General features: G+C 37.1%; 1 protein-coding gene across 1 annotated transcript in view; it reads right to left on the bottom strand.

Annotated features, from left to right (window-relative positions):
- Positions 1-20,087, bottom strand: part of Mfe2 (peroxisomal Multifunctional enzyme type 2) — a 741,845-nt gene that overhangs the window by 673,024 nt on the left and 48,734 nt on the right. The window contains exon 2 of the mRNA XM_090372984.1: positions 18,016-18,069. Within this exon, the coding sequence (XP_090229110.1) occupies positions 18,016-18,069 (54 nt within the window). The remainder of the gene's footprint in view (positions 1-18,015; positions 18,070-20,087) is intronic.

Here is a 20,087-nt window from a genome sequence, read left to right as displayed (position 1 = left end):
CAATGTTCTGAATGAAGGCATACAGCCACTCCCCGACTTCCATAAGGGTTGCATTCCGCAGAACTACACAAGTTGAATTTTATGCAAGTCGAAATTTCCTTAAAGGCTTAGCATGCAGCACTCACAACTGTGCGCACTGAATTTGATTGAAGCAAAAAAGAAATGTTCAACAAACACATAAATAGAATTTATTTATTCTTTTTTTTTTTTTTTAAATCTCATATGCAGGAAAAATTTCAAAAGTGTACTCTTCGATAGCACCTGAATGCTATTTTGTGATCACTGTTGACCTTAAATGCATTGATCCTTTAACATGTTCTTTTATATGCACAGTTCTTTAAAATAGCATTCACTGTTGAAGCAGCAGGCCCTAAATCCCATGCAATTGATGATAAACTTCTTCCTGCTTCTTACTCATTTTCACTTTCATTTCTAAATCAATTTTGTTTCGTTTCTTAGCACTGCCACCACTTGCACTTTCCATTGGCCGCTTCCCCTTCATCATTGTAATAAGTAAATAGGAATGAAGAGAAGGTTCTGAAAATTTATTTATGATTGAAGATTTCAGTGAAGTGGTAACACATTTCAACATAATAACGTAAAAACCCACAGAAAAACCAGTTATCGGTATTATTGCAAATGCAATAAGACAGAATTTACTACTAGTTTAGATAGTATGAACCAGAGCTGTAATGCTCAATACGTTCTATGTTGATATCAGTATTTGTAAAATAATAAGAGAAGTTTACTTCAATATAGTACATGGAACACTTCCATATGATGCTCTCCAGAAATAAAAACAAAAAAATTGAAAATCTTACATTAGAGTAAGAAATAATTACAAATCAATTTAACACAATTAAAAACAAGAAAATTAAAAGAACTTAATGAAAAAATTGCAAAATGATTTTCATTCCTGAAGCTGAAAACGCTTTGACTGTATGTCGTGATCACGGGAATGAAAATTACAAATAGGGGTGAGCATGGAATTTAAATAGGAGTTATTTGTCAACGCGCATGCATATAAAAGCCCACAAATCGGAGATCAGATATGACCAGCGAACATTAACAGAATTCTCATGTAATTTAATTTCTATGGTTTCTGCAATTAATAGTCGCGTATAATTATGTTGGACACTAAGTATTTTGGCCTCATTAAATAAAAAAGTATTTTTCATTAACAGTGTGAAAGGCTAATTCTGATGCTGCTGAACGAGAAGCACGAACTGAGGCCGCATGTTGATTAACACGAATATTCAGAGGAAAACACGTCGAACCTTGGTAAGACAAGTCACAATCAAAGCAAGAAATGTTGTATACCAGGTCATTAATTTGTGTTGCAAACGAGGAAAGGACTGAGCGTTCAGTATAGCATGTAATTTCCGTATTCGCCTGGGCACAATTTTAAATTCTGTATCTTTAAAGAATCTGTTAAGCTGTTTGTGCCACTGCTCAACACATGGGACAGAAATAAAGTATCTTTTGATATTATTATTGTTGGTTAGTGTAGTATTTTGTATCCTATCCCTAATTCGGTTTATTGTAGCAAGGCGATAACTTCTGTTTAACAATCTGCTGGTTAATATTTGTATTTCTGAGCCCAAAGCAGATTCCCCTCATTGAATATGTATAGGCATTTAGAAATTGATTAAAGATAATCTATCTTTTGTAGGCGAATGGGTGATAGCTGTTATAATGTAGAAGCATAGTGGGGTTTAGGTTTTCGATAGATGTTAAATTGGATTTTATTCGCATCCGAAGTAAGCATGAAATTTGAAAAATTTCATGACAGTATCCTCCCTTTCCAATGTAAATTTGAGTCTAGAATGAATATTATTAAACAAATGTAAAATGTCTTGGATAGTACTACTATCAGTAATAACTAGAACATCATCTAAATACCTCCCATAGTAAGTGATACGGGGTGGAGTCCCTCAGGGTTCAGTGTTCGGTCCATTGTTATTTACTGTATTTATAAATAATACTGATGATGGTATATCAAGCTTAATGTCCAGGTTTGCAGACGATACAAAGGTTGGCAGGGTTGTTAAGGATGCTACTGATGCTGCTGCAACAGGATCTGGAAAGGTTGAGCAGATGGGCTGAAAGGTGGCAAATGAAGTTTAACATTGACAAATATAAAGTACTACATATGGGAAACAGCAACCCCAGAGCAATGTATCAACTCTGTGGTACTACACTAACAGTGGTAGAGAATGAAAAGGACCTGGGGGTAATTGTGCAGGCAGATATGAAGTTCTCTGAACAGTGCAGACGGGCTGCAAGAGTAGCTCATGGTGTCTTATCAATGATATACAGGAATTTTTCTAGCAGGGATAGGGAGGTGATTATTCCCTTGTATAAGGCAATGGTCAGGCCACACCTTGAGTACTGTATACAGGTCTGGAGGCGTCATTTCAAGAAGGATGTAGAGCTGCTGGAACGAGTACAGAGAAGGGCAACAAGATTAGTGAATGGAACAAAGGATGGCTCTTACGAAGAAAGTCTTAAGTTTAGCAAATCAGTGTCTGGCGACTAGGCACCAGCAAGGTGATCTGATAGAGGTGTATAAAGCCTTCAGTGGTTTGAGCATGCTCAGTGCCGATGGGATACTGTCTCTTGATCAGAATAATCACCTGAGAGGGCATAAATTCAAATTGAGGAAAGACAGTTGTAGGATAGATGTGCAGAAATTTGCCTTTAGCCAGCGGGTAGTTGGTTGGTGGAACAGACTTCCATCCCTTGTTGTGGAAGTTGATAGCCTAAATAAATTTAAGGCTCAGCTGGACAGGTATTTCAAACGAACGGAGGGGTGAAGTGGAAGGGGTTTTTTTTTTTTTTTTTTTTTGCTGATGCTGCATAAGCTTGCTTTCTTGCATCATATGCCTCTACTAATGCTAAATACCTCCCATAATATGTGATACAGGGTTGAAAAGGCGTCAAATGTATATGCTCAATCATTGAGAGACAGATCTCCGATATTAAGCCGCCCATGCTCAATTCCATTGGCAAACCAAAAATTTGTTTGTACACTTTGTTTCAAAAGGTGATATAGTTGGCCTCAACTAACAGTTTAATTAAGTGAAAAATTTCCTTAATAGGAAGCTTCGTGTAATTAATTGGTATCGAGTTATTATTTAACATATCACAAATAATATCTATGTGCATTCAACGTTTTGCATTCACATATAATGAGGTAACATCTAGTGAGAATAAATTGTCATTGTCGCCAAGTCTAAAGTCCTTAAGGTTATTAAATAATGTATCATAGTTCTTAAACCCAAATTGTATTGCATGTCTAAAGAGTTTTATAATGCTATATATGTGTGGCCAAGGATGAAAATCCCGAGTTTCTGTAGCATTAGCATTAGTAGAGGCATAGGATGCAAGAAAGCAAGCTTATGCAGCATCAGCCAAAAAAAAAAAAAAAAAATCCACTTCCACTTCACCCCTCCGTTCGTTTGAAATACCGGTCCAGCTGAGCCTTAAATTTATTTAGGCTATCAACTACCCGCTGGCTAAAGGCACATTTCCGCACGTCTATCCTACATCAAGCAAGGTTCTAAGAGGGGAACAAGTATCCTGTGTGTTATCAGACACTCAGCCTAAAACACTGATGGATCCAATATCTCTCTATTACAGAAGATTTAGGAGAAGTCCGGTTGGCCTGCCTCCCTAAAATCCGCTCATGCACACCTTCTCAATGGTAAGCCCTGTTACGTCACTTAAGTGTCAACAAACGTGTAGAGTAGTTCTCTTCAAGACGCCTGGTCAGCGTGAAGAGGAAAAGACCAAACCCTCCAGCATATGACAGCAAGACAAAGCAAATGGCCCTCAGTCCCCAGCAGATTTCACTCTCCCTCTTACAGCAGCGAGAGGATTAGAGTTGAAGCAGAGGGTGCTAAGAATCTATGGGTACGACCAGGCTGCCATGCACGGAAACTGAACTCTGCCTGTTATAACGTAAGATCACTCATCGGTGAAGACAGGTTATTAGAGCTGGAAAAGGAATTAGAAAATGTGAATTGGAATATCATCGGTTTGGCTGAAATAAGAAGAAGAAATGAATCACTTATAAGTTTATCAAGTGGAAATCTGCTGTACACCAATGGAAACAGTGAAAGGAGTGAAGGTGGAGTTGGCTTTCTGGTCCATAAAGATTTTAAAAACAACATTTTGGAATTCAAAAATGCATCACCAAGGGTGTCAAGACTAATAATCAAGATTTCTAAGAGGTACAAGCTAAAGATTATAATGATTTATGCACCAACATAGAGCCATGATGATGAAGAGGTTGAAGAAATGTACACTGAAATTGAGTCTTCTAGATGAGCAGAAAACCCACTACAATATTATTATGGGGGACTTTAATGCTAAGGTTGGAAAAAGGCAAAACAGCGCAGAAAGAGGAACTATAGGAAATTTTGGAATTGGTGAAAGAAATAAAAGAGGTGAAAGACTTGTGGAATTTGCAGAATCTCAAGGACTGTCAGTAATGAACACTTTTTTCAAGAAAAGGGTGAACAGAAAGTGGACATGGAAGAGTCCAAATGGATTAACAACTAATGAAATCGACTTCATCCTCACTAACAGAAGATATATTGTGAATGATGTTACCGTACTGAATAAGGTAAATGTTGGAAGTGATCACAGAATGGCAAGATGAATATTTGATATAGATGTAGGAAAGGAAAAAACTGACTCGAGTAAATAATACAAAGGTCTTTGAGATAACAGAGGAGGAGAAAAAGCAGTATGTACTGGAACTTAAGAACAAGTTTGAGCTTCTGCAGACTGCTCAGGACCAAGATATCGACGAGGAATATTACAACTTTCTGAAAGTGATAAAGCCCAAAAAACCTATGCGGAAAAAGAAATCCAAAAAATTAGACAAGAAACGCTTGTCATGATGAACCGAAGACGACAAATGAAGAGCAAGAAAAACACTGACGGGCAGAAAATTGAGTATACAGAGTTATGCAAAGCCATTAGAAAGAGACTCAGAGAGGACATAAGAAGATTTAACACAAGAAAAGTAGAACAAGCATTAAGGGAAAACAAAGGATTTAAATCAGCAGCCATGAGCAGTAATACAGAAAGACAAATGATACTGGAACTGAAGAATAGCGATGGTGTACTTATAAACAGCAGAGAAGGCATAATTCAAATAGAAGAAGACTACTATAGAGAATGATGCCGGCAGTGGAGAAGATGGATTGCAAAGTAGCAACACATACGACATACCCGATATTCTTCCTGATGAGGTAGAACATGCATTGAAGAAAATGAAGAATCAGAAAGCCCCGGGGGAAGATGAAGTTACTGTAGAGTTGTTAAAATTGGGAGGAAGAGACATAACACAAAAACTGGCAAGGCTCTTCACAAAGTGCATTACAAAAGGTGTGACGCCTAAGCAGTGGAATAATTCAATCAGTTTTGCTGCATAAGAAAGACATAAATCAGAAATTATAGACCAATTAGCTTGTTATCCCACATCTACAAGTTGTTCACAAGGGTCATTACTAACAGATTAGAAAGAATACTTGATGAGAATTAACCGAAAGAGCAAGCTGGCTTTAGGACAGGATTCTCAACTATGGATCACCTTCACGTAATATCACAGCTAATGGAGAAAGCAAATGAATATAAAACACCATTATGCCTGGCATTTGTGGATTATGAAAAGGCAGTTGACTCCATACAGCATAAGGCAATATTTCGGGCACTGGAAAGACAAGGCATAGATACCCCATATATTATGATTTTGAAGAAAATATATGAGAGTACTACCTCCTTTATTAGACTAGACAAAGACAGTAGGAAATTTAAAATCGAGAAAAGAGTTCGACAAGGAGATACAATATCTCCAAAGCTGTTTACTGCTGCCCTTGAGGAAGCTTTCAGATTAGACTGGTCGCAGAAAGGAGTCAATGTGAATGGAGAGTACCTAAACCATTTACGATTTGCAGATGACATTGTGGTCATTAGCCATGATCCAAAGAATTAGAGGAAAATCTTAATCAGTTATACACAGTTAGTAAGGATTTTGGACTAAAGATGAATATAGCTAAAACAAAAGTAATGATGAACAAGTATGTCACAGAAAGGGAAATAATGATTGAAGGAGCAGTAATTGAAAAGGTGGAGTCACATACTTATCTGGGACAAGTTATTAGCTGTAATAATGATAAATGGCTGGAAGTCAACAGAAGAATAAATTTTGGATGGATAGCATTCAGGAAATATAGTCACATACTGAACAGCAATATCCCAGTTTGTCTGAAACGTAAAATAATGAACCAATGTATACTCCCCACTATGATTTATGAAAGTGAAACTTGGGCACTCACCAAAAGAATGGAAGAGACGCTGAGAACTACACAGCGAAGAATGGAACGAATTATACTGGGAATCAAACTGTTAGATAAGAAGAGAAACACATGGATTAGGTAGCAAACTCAAGTAAAGGACATTCTTCTCAAAACTAAAGAACTAAAATGGTCTTGGGCAGGACACATAGCTCGAAGACATGACAGAAGGACTAAGAAAATAACAGAATGGTACCCAAGAGGAGCTAGAAGAAAACCTGGAAGACAAAGGCGGAGATGGATAGATGAAATTTATGAGTTTTCGTGTAGTAAATGGATGGCCAGTGCTCAAAACAGAAGGAACTGGAAAGTTGGTGGAGAGGCCTTCATCCTGCAGTGGACTGAAAATGGCTGATGGCAATGATGATGATCCTACATCTGTCTTTCCTCAATTTGAATTTATGCCCTCTCAGGGGATTATTCTGAGCAAGAAGAAGAATCCCATCAGCAATGCTGCATGCTCAAACCATTCAAGGCTTTATACACCTCTATCAGATCACCTCGCTGGTGCCTAGTCTCCCAGACACTGTAATTTGCAAAACTTAAGCCTTTCTTCGTAAGAGTACCCCTTTGTTCCATTCACTAATCTTGTTGCCCTTCTCTGTACTCGTTCCAGCAGCTCTACATTCTTCTTGAAATGAGGCCTCCACACCTGTATACAGTACTCAAGGTGTAGCCTGACCATTGCCTTATACAAAGGAATAATCACCTCCTTATCCCTGCTAGAAAAATTGCTGTATATCATTCACAAGACACCATGAGCTACTCTTGTAGCCTGTCTGCACTGCTCAGAGAACTTCATATCTGCCTGCACAATTATCCCCCAGGTCCTTTTCATTCTCTACCACTGTCAGTGTAGTACACTGAGTTAATAAGTTGCTCTGGGGTTGCTGTTTCCCATATGTAGTACTTTACATTTGTCAATGTTAAACTTCATTTGCCACCTCTCAGCCCATCTGCTCAACTTTTCCAGATCCTGGTGCAGCAGCATAGTGTCAGTAGTGTCCTTGACAACCCAGCCAACCTTTTATCGTCTGCAAACTTGGACATTAAGCTTGATACACCATTATCAATATCATTTATAAATACAGAAAACAATAATGGACCCAACACTGAACCCTGAGGGAGTCCACTAATAAATTAGTCCACAATGAGCAGTGTCCATTGATTACCACTCTCTGTCTTCTCCCCTAAACCACCCCTTTATTCATAGCAGCAATTTGCCTCCAATGCTACACTGCTCCAATCTGTGCAGCAGTCTTCCATGTGCAACAGTATCAAAAGCCTTTCTAAGATCCAAGTATATAATATCAAAGTTATTCCCTGCATCCAGTTCTTTTGTGACTGCATCATAGTATCCAATCAAATTGGTCAGGCAAGACTTCCCCTTAACAAAACCATGCTGTGTCTGAGCTATAACTGAAGTCTTGTCTAGATAATCCTGCAGTGTTTCTTTAACCAGTGCCAACATTAATTTTTCTGGAACAGAAGTTAAACTCACAAGTCTATAATTACTTGTGTCGGCCTTTGATTCTCCTTTGTGAATTGGGGTCACATTTGCACATCTCCAGTCTGTGGGTACCTCCTCTGAGTCCAAGGAAGCTCTCATAATTATGGCTAAGGGGGTTTGCTTACTTCCTCTGCTGCCTCCTTTAATATAACTGGATAGATCCCATCCACCCCAGGTGCCTTTCCTGTGTTTATATTCAACAATTTCTCCGCCACTTTACTCTCAGTTATTACAAGATTCTCTAGCTTACTGCCTAGAGAATACACCTCTGGCATTCCCCTAACTGAATAACGCCTCATGTGTGAATGTCAATGCAAAATATTCATTTACTTTGTTAGCTACCTGAGCAGGATCATCAACAGTTGACCCATCGATATCAAGTGGACCAATCTGATTCATCCCCTTCCTTCTAGAGTTTACATAAGTAAAGAACTCTTTGCTGTTTTTCTTTGCATCCTATGTGAAAGATTTCTCGTAATCTGCCTTTGCCTGCCTAACTTCCATTGTGACTTGGTTACAGACCAGTTTATATCTATCATAGGCTTCTGTGTCACCTGTCAATTTATATGTATCCCATGCATTTTTCTTCTCTGCCACAAGTCTAATTAGTTCATCTGACATCTATTTAGGCCTAAATCTTTGAAAAATATTTCTTAGTTGGTATGAAAAGCCTAGTAGCTTCCAAGGTTATTTCTTTGAATGTGTCCCATTTTGAATTTGCTGTTCGTAACATCATCAGTTGGTCCCACTGTACAGAATTTAAATACTGTCTCTGACCACTGTAGTCACCTTTACGAAAGCAAAAACCCTTCCCTTTACCCCTGATGGTAGTTACCTCTTTGAGTAAATCTCACTTCAGCACACTGTGATCACTGCCACCTATTGGTTCCTTTATCTGCAGATTCTTAATGCATGAAGAATCTCTACTGATAATCAAATCAAGAGTATTACTCCCTCTAGTTGCCTCCCGAACATGCTGATGTAGAAAACAATCATCCAATAAATCCACAAAAACCTTGCTAGTGTGCAAGTGACCAAACCACAAATTCCAGTCAATATCTGGGAAATTAAAATCCCCCATTATAAGACTCTCTGATGTACTGGCCCACTATTTCCCTGTACAGTTTCTTATTATACTCATCAGAGTCATTAGGCCTATAGCACATTCCTACTCTCAATTTTCATCTCCCAATGCTTATGTCGACTGTCTTCACTTCTTTAGATTTTACGTGTTTCTTAACTAATAGCATAACCCCCTCCTCCCTTCCTATCCTGTCTATCCTTTCTGTAGATGCTATACTCCCAAAATTCCAGTTCTGCATTCCTTATATCTGTGTGACACCGCGTCTCTGATATCCCAACAATATCCGCCTTTGATGATTTGAGCAATACCTCAAATTTATTTACCAAACTCCTAGCATTGGTGTACACGCATGTATACATGCACCTGTTTCTATTCTCAGCTACCCTAACACAACCCATGTGTTTACTTGTACCGCAATGACTCCCAACAGTCTCTGAAATATCCTGCATCTTGTTTTTCAGGCTTCTGCTCATTCCAATAGAAGTAGTGCAAGAATCACTTTCACCTCTACACCAATGGATACTGTTAATCTATTAGTCTTTGTATCCCACCAAGCTAGCAGTTTTCCGACCCACCTAACACTGCCTCGATAGCATCAGCAAATATTCTTGCACCCTTTCTATTTAAGTATCCCATCCCTGTAGGAAACAATAGGCCGAACAGGAAATCCAGTCTTGTGTAATTTTACCTGACCGAAAAGTGCAGTAGATAAATAATAGTTCTGGCCTTCAATTCCTTTAACTCAGCAATAGTAATGTAGTCGTTTTTTCGATACGTGTTAATGTTTTATTGTATTGATTGACCAAATTCGTAAATAGTGCCAGGTCTACTTCAATAAACTACAATAAACCGAATTAGGGTACAAGCTAAGGATAGGATACAAAATACTACACCAACCAACAATAGCAATATCAAAAAATTCTTTATTTCTGTCCCATACATTGAACAGTGGCACAAACAGCTTAACAGATTCTTTAAACATACAGAATTTAAAACTGTGGCCAGGCCAATACAAAAATTACACACTGTACTGAACAATCACTCAATCCTTTCCTCGTTTGCAACACAAATTAATGACCTGGTATACAAGATTTCTTGTGGTAATTGCGACTTGTCTTACCAAGGTTCGACACCTTTTTCCTCTGAATATTCTTGTTAATCAACATGCGACCTCAGTTCGTGCTTCTCGTTCAGCAGCGTCAGAATTAGCCTTTCATGTTGTTAACGAAACGAAAAACACTTTTTGATTTAGCGAGGCCAAAATACTTGGTGTATTTTGGCAAAATACCAACTATTAATTGCAGCAACAGTAGAAATTAAATTACATGAGAATTCTGTTAATCTTCGCTGGCCATATCTGATCTCTGATTCGTGGGCTTTTATGCGCATGCGCAAAGACAAATAATCCCTATTTAAGTTCCATGCTCACCCTTATTCGGTAATTTTCATTCCTGTGATCACGACATTCAGTCGAAAAGCATTGTCAGCTTCAGGAAGGAAAATCGCTTTGCAATTTTTTTCGTTAAATTACTTTAATTTTCTTTTTTAATTGTCTTAAATTTATTTTAAATTATTTTTTACTCTAATATAAGATTTTCGATTTTTTTGTTTTAATTTCTGGAGAGTATTACATGGAAGTGTTCTACGTACTACATTGAGGTAAACTTCTCTTAATATTTTACAAATATTACGACCAGTTTATAATAGATTTCACCAACAGAAAATCCAGTAAACCGGAAAGTGCAAAATGTTCTTATTTATGGTCGTGACCCCCAGAAATGTGCATTAGAAAAATATCACAAAGACATTCAGAACTGATTCTTATAACAGAATCATATGATGATGAAAGTGTAGTACATTCTCCGGCCAGACTCCATAGCCCTTCGTCTCAAGCCAATAGTAGCATTTGTAAAAGTGCTGGCCGCATGTTTTGTTTATGCATACTTTAGTTAAGTGATTTTTGTTTTTATGTTGTGCTTATTTGACATAAGTTTATATAAAACTAATACAATTTCCATTATAAAAATGACCTTTTAGGGAGTTAAATAGCTTAGTTATATAGCAAAAATTTCAACTTCTGAGGTGTTGGAACAAAGTACCAAAAAAAAAAAAAAAAATTTGTTATTGGGTTCAATTATGATATTTTCACAATACCTCCATTTATTCCTACGGGATGCAAACTACGTTTACATATTTTAAGTAAAGTCAAATTTACTTAAGTCAGGGAGTGCCTGTATACTGTTTTTTTATTTGGTGTAGGGACCCATCCAGGGACTTGGGTTTCACCTCTGGAGTCGCACGAGTGGGTAGTTAAGCACCGCAAAGACTTGAGCAACTCAGTTATGGTATATATCTGAAATGTGAGAAGCAAGATGGGTGCAGTAAGTATAGTAGATGTAGTTAGGTCTATGGCAAAAACCTCATGATATGAAGGTTATACAAATTTGTATATAAAGTAATTGTATACATTGAGCATAGCTATGAGCTGTGTACAGAACACCACTGCTGTACATGTTGCACATAGCTATGAGCAAACCCAGTTTGCTGACAGTTGTAAGGTATTCTTAAGCTTCAAAATGAGATAAAATCGTTTAGTGCATAGTACTAAAAGTTTTGCCAGCGTACTGGACTCAAAGTAAGTGGAGACCACTGATTTCATTAATGAAGTCAGTTTTTTTTTTTTTTGTATGGTGGCCTGGAGTCAGCTGTGTGCCCCACGAACTTGCATAATGATTAATCCTACTCTACTTGGAAAATCATTTTACAACTTTATTACAGAAACAAAGAGCAAGACTCAAAAGTTGAACTCTAGCCTGTTCAATTAACACGTTCTGTTTAATTTATAGAAGAAATGCATTCCTTGTGTTTCAATATTTTTAAATATTAAGTATATTAAGCTAAGGGCTAGTTCTTCCACTAAAGTAAAAGTGGCAATACTTTATTGTCCAACATTAAAATGAGATTGTGCTTTATTAGATAAGTTTGAAAGTTTCCATTCTTTCAAGTTTCTTTTATTAAACTGTTTATTGTAACAAAAAATAATAAAAATTGTTATTCATACTGTGTGCCAGATGAAGGGTAAAAAATTCTTAAAATAAGGCCTCCAAAACTGTATACAGTACTCAAGGTGTGGCCTGACCATTGCCTTATACAAGAGGATAATCACCTCCTTATCCCTGCTAGAAAAATTCCTGTATATCATTGAGAAGACACCATGAGCTACTCTTGCAGACCATCTGCACTGTTCAGAAAACTTCGTATCTGCCTGCACAATTACCCCCGGGTCCTTTTCACTCTACCTCTGTCAGTGTAGTACCACACAGTTGATACGTTACTCTGAGGTTACTGCTTCCCAAATGCACTACTTTACATTTATCAATCTTAAACTTCAGTTGCCACCTCTCAGCCCATCTACTCAACTTTTCTAGACCCTGTTACAGCAGCGTACTGTCATTAACAACCCTGCCGACCTTTGAATCGTCTGCAAACTTGGATATTAAGCCTGACATACCATAATTAATATCATTAATGAATACAGAAAACAACAATGGACACAACATTGAACCCTGAGGGACTCCAATAATAACATTAGTCCATTAAAAGAAGTGCCCATTGATTACCACTCTGTCTTCTCCCACTTAACCATCCCTTTATCCATAGCAGCAATTTGCCTCCAATGCCACACTGCTCCAATTTGTGCAGCAGCCTTCCATGTGCAACAGTATCAAAGCCTTTCTAAGAACCAAATATATGATATCAAAATTATTCTTTGCATCCAGTTCCTTTGTGACTAAGTCATAGTATCCAATCAAATTGGTCAGACAAGACTTTCCCTTAACAAACCCATGCTGTGTCCGAGGTATAACTGAAGTCTTGTATGGATGATCCTGCAATGCTTCTTCAACCAATACCTCCATTAATTTCCCTGGAACAAAAGTTAAACTAACAGGTCTGTAATTACCTGTGTCTCCCTTTGATCCATCTTTGTGGATTGGGGTCACATTTGCACATTTCCAGTCCATGGGTACCTGTCATAATTATGGAAAAGGGTTTGCTTACTTCCTTTGCTGCCTCCTTTAATATAACTGAAAAGATTCCATCCAACTTCTACAATTTCTCCTCCACTTTGCTCTCAGTTGTTATAAGATTATCTAGCTTACTGCCAAAGTTTAATAGACCTCTGGTGTATTAAACGGTGGTGTACTTCCTCTCCCTGAATAACTCCTCATATTCATTTAGTTTGTTAGTTACCTGAGCAGGATCATCAACAGCTGAACCACTGATATCAAGTGGACATTATCTGATTCATCCCCTTCCTTCTAGAGTTTACATAAGTAAAGAACTCTTTGCTGTTTTTCTTTGCATCCTATGTGAAAGATTTCTCGTAATCTGCCTTTGCCTGCCTAACTTCCATTGTGACTTGGTTACAGACCAGTTTATATCTATCATAGGCTTCTGTGTCACCTGTCAATTTATATGTATCCCATGCATTTTTCTTCTCTGCCACAAGTCTAATTAGTTCATCTGACATCTATTTAGGCCTAAATCTTTGAAAAATATTTCTTAGTTGGTATGAAAAGCCTAGTAGCTTCCAAGGTTATTTCTTTGAATGTGTCCCATTTTGAATTTGCTGTTCGTAACATCATCAGTTGGTCCCACTGTACAGAATTTAAATACTGTCTCTGACCACTGTAGTCACCTTTACGAAAGCAAAAACCCTTCCCTTTACCCCTGATGGTAGTTACCTCTTTGAGTAAATCTCACTTCAGCACACTGTGATCACTGCCACCTAGTGGTTCCTTTATCTGCAGATTCTTAATGCATGAAGAATCACTACTGATAATCAGATCAAGAGTATTTCTCTCTAGTTGTCTCCTGAACATGCTGCTATAGAAAACAATCATCCAATAAATCCATAAAAGCTTTCGTGTGCGAGTGACCAACCCACAAATTCCAGTCAATCTTATGGAAATTAAAATCCCCCATTTTAAGACACTCTGATTTACTGGCCCACTATTTCTCTGCACAACTGCTCATTATACTCATCAGATTCATTAGGCCTATAACACACACCTACTCTCATTTTTCCTTTTCCAGTGCTTATGTCACACCAAACAGATTCAACATTGCATTGTCCACCAACATCAATTGGATGCACTTCCTCAGATTTTATAACAGCATAACCCCTCCTCCCTTCCTGTCTATCCTTTCTGTACACATTGTACTCTCCAAATTCCAATTCTGCACTGCTTATGTCTGTGTCACACGTCTCTGATATCCCAACAATATCTGCTTTTGATGTCTTGACTAGTACTTCAAGTTCATCAAATTTATTAACTATACTCCTAGCATTGGTGTACATACAAGTATACATGCACCTGTTTCTACTCTTATTTACCCTAACACAGCCCATGTATTTACTTGTTCCACTATGACTCCCAGCAGCTGTTGAAATCCCCATTGCCTTGCTTTCCAGGCTGCTGCTCAATTGTATTTCAATAGAAGCAGTGCAAGAATCACTTTCACCTCTGCCAGCAGCTAATGCTATTCTATTAGTCCATGTATCCCCCCAAGCTAGCAGTTTTCCGACCCACCTAACTCTGCCTCGATAGCATCAGCAAATATTCTTGCACCCTTTCTATTTAAGTGTATCCCATCCCTGTAGAAGCAGTCTCTCCTGCTAACAAGCACAGACCATGCTGAGAAAAATTCTACCCCTGCAGCCTTGCACAATCTCTCTCCAGGGCCGAACCGATCGACAAGGCTCTCACATCACATACTCCCTCCTATCCTGTCTGGGCAGAATTGCAGACGCTTTCAATTTCAACCCTAACTCGCGGCTTGTTTTCAACAGTGACCTGTACTTGTTAAGTAATTCTGCCGGTCTCCTACTCTTAATATCATTAGTGCCAACGTGTACAACATCACCCTTTGTGCCCTTAAAAGATATCTGCTCTAATAATTTTTTAAATGAATAAGGCATAAATAAATGTGTTATATATTTATAATAAATACTGCTTATGAGAATAAAAATCACTTTAAACAGTTTATTTTATTTTCATATATTTTTTTTTTTATTAGTAAATTAATAAGAGGAGTTTACCTCAATATAGTACGTGGAACACTTCCGTATGATACCCTCCAGAAATTAAAACGGAAAATTACGATACATTATTTAATAATCTTAAAGACTGTAGACTCGGCGACAATGACAATTTATTCTCATTAGATGTTACATCATTATATACGAATGTAAACGTTGAATACACATTAGATATTATTTGGGATATGTTAAATAAAAACTCAACACCGATTAATTATACGAAGCTGCCTATAAAGGAGATTTTTCACTTAATTAAACTATTAGTTGAGGCTAACTACATCACCTTTCGAGACAAGGTGTACAAACAAATTTTTGGATTACCAATGGGTTTGAGCCTGAGTGGCTTAATGTCAGAGATCTATCTCTCAACGATTGAGCAGATACATTTGACACCTTTTCGTCCCCGTATCACATACTATGGGAGGTATTTAGACGATGTTCTAGTTATTACCGATAATAGTACTATCCAAGATATTTTACATTCGTTTAATAATATTCATTCTAGACTCAAATTTACATTGGAAAGGGAAGATACGGATACTAAGTCATTAAACTTTCTAAATTTCACGCTTACCCGGGACTCGAACAAAATACAATTTAGCATCTATCGAAAACCCACAAACACCGGTATGCTTCTACATTATAATAGCTACCACCCGTTCACCTACAAAAGATCGATTATCTTTAATCAATTTCTAAATGCCTATAAATATTCAACGAAGGATTCTGCTTTAGACTCAGAAATACAAATATTAACTAGCAGATTCTTGAACAGGGGTTATCCCATTAACACAATAAATCGAATTAGGGTACAAGCTAGGGATAGGATACAAAATACTGCACCAATCAACAATAGTAATATCAAAAAATACTTTATTTCTGTCCCATATGTTGAACAGTGGCACAAACAGCTTAACAGATTCTTTAAAGATACCGAATTTAAAATTATAGCTAGGCCTATACGGAAGTTACACACTATACTGAACAATCGCTCGGTTCTTTCGGCGTTCGCAACACAAATTAATGATCTAGTATACAACATTTCTTGCGGTGATTGCGACTCGTCTTATCAGGGTTCGACGCGGTTTTCTCTTAATATCCGTGTAAATCAACACGAAGCCTCAGTTCGTGCTTCTCGTTCAGCAGCGTCAGAATTAGCCTTTCATGCCATTAACGAAAAACATACTTTTTTATTTAACGAGGCCAAAATACTTAACGTTCAACGTAATTATACGCGACTATTAATTGCAGAAACCGTTGAAATTAAATTACACGAGAATTCTGTTAATGTTCGGCGGCCATATTTGATCTCCGATGCGTGGACCTTTACGCGCATGCGCGAAGTCACAATCACTATTTAAGTTGCAGTTTAGCCTGATTCGGTAATTTTCATTCCTGTGATCACGACAGTCGGTCGAAAAGCATTGTCAGCTTCAGGAAGGAAAATCGTTTTGAATATTTTCGTTAGATTCTTTTAATTGCGTTAATTTGAATTTTAATTGTTTTGAATTGTGTTAAATTGATTATTTAATTATTTATATTTTACTTTAATGTACCGGTAAGTTGTCGATTTTTTCGTTTTTTCCGTTTTAATTTCTGGAGGGTATCATACGGAAGTGTTCCACGTACTATATTGAGGTAAACTCCTCTTATTAATTTACTAATATTATTATCAACGTAGAACATATTGAGTATTACAGCTCTGATTCATACTATCTAATTTTTTTTTTTAATAATTTTTTTTTAATTAAAAAAAAATCAGGTACTGAAATGGCTTGGCACAGTCCTTGTGCTAACTCAATTACAGCATGGGAGACAATTACTTCTGACAAAACAGCAAACAGACAAAGAAAACAACATGGAGAGAAAAACTTTAATTGTGAAAAAAAAAAAAACTGTTTAGATTGAAGCAAAGCTTGAATTTCTGTGTGTGTGTGTGTGTGTGTGTGTGTGTGTGTGTGTGTGTGTGTGTGTGTGTAAGCCTTGATAAAGAATATAGTCCTCAGTTATATTGTTTTTGGCAGTGTTTATAAATGAAAGTTAGTGCAGTTGTTTTTCTAAAGAGGCCAGGTATGTTGTTATTTGGTTTTTAGGAGCATTAGCAACTAAGGCCATATTGCTCCAGGGATATGCGGAGGTCTTTCCCTGACCTTTCCGCATCCTCTGTATTTGGTGGTCACGGGCTCGAACCCCAGTCTAATCAAGAAGAGTGTGCTACGCACTGCTGCTCCTGCCCACCTGCCTACGGAGGCACGAGGCCAGGTAAATTTTATTCATTTTTTTTGGATGTGATGCAAACTAAAAGGTTATATATAAAGACAAAATATTATTCGTAAATAAAATATTTCACAATTACAGAGTATCAGATTACAGCAATCTATAGTTCTCCCATGAGGAGTAGGGTCTAATATTTGCAAAGAAGCTTGCAGAAGTTTATTCTCTAAAAAGTTTTTGTTCAAAGTGTTGACATTTTCATAAAAATCTCTAGTTTAGCAACTTGCTTGTTATTAAAGATATTCCCTACGAGTGACTATCCTCTTTCAAGTTGAGACAGAGGTATTCTAAGGAATACTTGTGGCGCAGGATATTGAAAGTTAAAGTTCTATTGTTATTACATAATGTTGTTTCTTTATATGTTGATAAACAATATACGTAAAACAGGAATTGAGAAAGGTTCTTCGCAACTAACGTTTTTATGTAAATAACTGTTTGTCTTATAAATACAAATAACTGTCAAATAATGAAACTGATTAAGTGAAATAAAACAATGGATTTTTTGTTGTAACGATGTGCAAACATTTTGTTACTGGTTTAATATAGTTATTATTGCACAAGACACACCATTATAATTTCTTAAACCCTACTCAACAGAAAAAAACAGTTTATTTTCAAAAAATGATAAATAACTCTTCAAGCAATAAATGAAAAATTTAGAAGTTTCATTCCTTACCAACAACAGCTGCTCCACGTTCGGCTAATAGTAATGCATATTCACGGCCAAGGCCTACAGGAAGAAAAGAAAAAATAAGTATTACATTAGCCAGTCTTAGATTTTTATTATAAGAGTTTAATATGCAAGAAAAATAAAGTAGGCTCACCAGAAGATATTTTGTTGCAACTAAGTTGCAAGCTCAAAATTTTAAGGCATTACCTTGGTGTGTGTGTGTGTGTGTGTGTGTGTGTGTGTGTGTGTGTGTGTGTGTGTGAGAGAGACCTATCCAAAATAACTGTTGCACTTAAACTGTTGGTTCAAATTAATGGATGAAAGTTTGAATACCTTCCTAAATAAAGAAAGTTTTATTTGAATTGACATGTGTAAACACCTGATGTTTTACACATGTAAATTCAATTTAAAATAAAATTCAATTGAAACTAGTACAAACATTTGTGTAACTATTTTTGTCTTCCACTTAATTGCTACTTTCAGTTAGCAGTGAAAAATGATACAAGAGAGTAAGCTTATACAGCATCAGCAAAAAAAAAAAAACTTCCCACATCACTTGTGCATCCCCTCAAATAGTTTATTTCTTTCTTGAATTTATTCAAACTACCCACTTCCACAACAAAAGATAGAAGTTTGTTCCAACAACAACCACTACCCACTTACTGAAGGTAAACTTCAACACATTCTGTAACTATCCTTCAATTTGAATTTAAGCATCCTCATGTGCATAGTCCAAACAAAAATAAGAATCCCATCAGCATTAAGCTTGCTCACTCCATTCAAAGCCTTAAACACCTCAGTCAAATCACCTGGCAGATGCCTCGCCTCCAGACACAGCAATTTGCAAAATTAATGCCTTTCTTGGTAAGAGCACCTATCAATCTCATTGCCCTTCACTGTACCCATTCCGGCAACTCTACATCCTTCCTAAAACCAGGCTTCCAGACCTAAAGATGTGGTTTGACCACATCTTTAGGAGGTGATTCCCATTACAATAGGAAATCACCTCCTTATCCCTGTTAGCAAAATTCTCGTATCACTGACAAAACCCCACGAGATGTCCTCCTAACTGCTTCTGCAGTTCCAGCAAAACTTAAAACAAGCAAGTTTATTGAATGCCGGCTGAAACATCCGCTATAGCAGTTATATATTCTTTTTATATATATTAGCTCACCCACCCACACACACACACACACCTATTGAATCTATGGTATACACCAGAAATGAATTCGACCAAACGAATAAGGAATGTAGCTAAATATGGTAGGAAAAGGTGACCAGGTAAGATATGAAAACGAGAGAGACAAATTATTTGCAAGAAATTAAAATAAGATAAGAAAAGGCAACCAAAATAAGACTACATTGCAGTGTCTTTCACTGAAATTGTGAAAAATTACGCAATGTAGTCTTATTTTGGTTGCCTTTTCTTATCTTCCGAGGCCTCCGTAGCCGAGTGGGCAGGAGCGGGAGTGCAGTAGCACACGCTCTTTGAGTAGACCGGGGTTCAAGCCCCTGCCTGCTGAATACGGTCGATCTACCAACCCGCACTGGACCAGCGTGGCAGATTATGGTCCATTTCCCTCAGCATGAATTGTTGAGGAGGCTTCCACCCTGCAGTGGGTTGATAATGGCTGCACTTTTTTTTTTTTTTTTTTTTCTTATCTTATTTTAATTTCTTGCCAACTATCTGTCTCTCTCTTTTTCATATCTTACCTGATCACCTCATCCTACCATATATAGCTACATTCCTTATTCATTTAGTCAAATTCACTTCTGGTGTATACCGAAGATTCAATAGGATTAAACAAGAATCTTCTTCACACTTTCTATATACTATATATAAAATTTTAATATATATACAGTCAGTCATCGTATAGCACGATAGTTGTGTTCCTAGAAACCCTCGTGCAATATAAACAACAGGCCCTATGGGAAAAGTAGGGTTAGGTGCCAACCACCCAAAGGTTGAACACACATTTGTAACCAAAACATTACCAAACACAATAAATAATCGGGTAATTTTAATCGTTTTAAAGATTAAAATACGTAATAAAAAATATTATAATTTTTTATATTTA

Source organism: Mastigoproctus giganteus, chromosome 4, assembly GCF_048544385.1.
Source record: "Mastigoproctus giganteus isolate SK-2022 chromosome 4, ASM4854438v1, whole genome shotgun sequence".
Taxonomy (NCBI): Eukaryota; Metazoa; Arthropoda; class Arachnida; order Uropygi; family Thelyphonidae; genus Mastigoproctus; species Mastigoproctus giganteus.
This window is presented reverse-complemented; position numbering and strand designations above follow the sequence as displayed.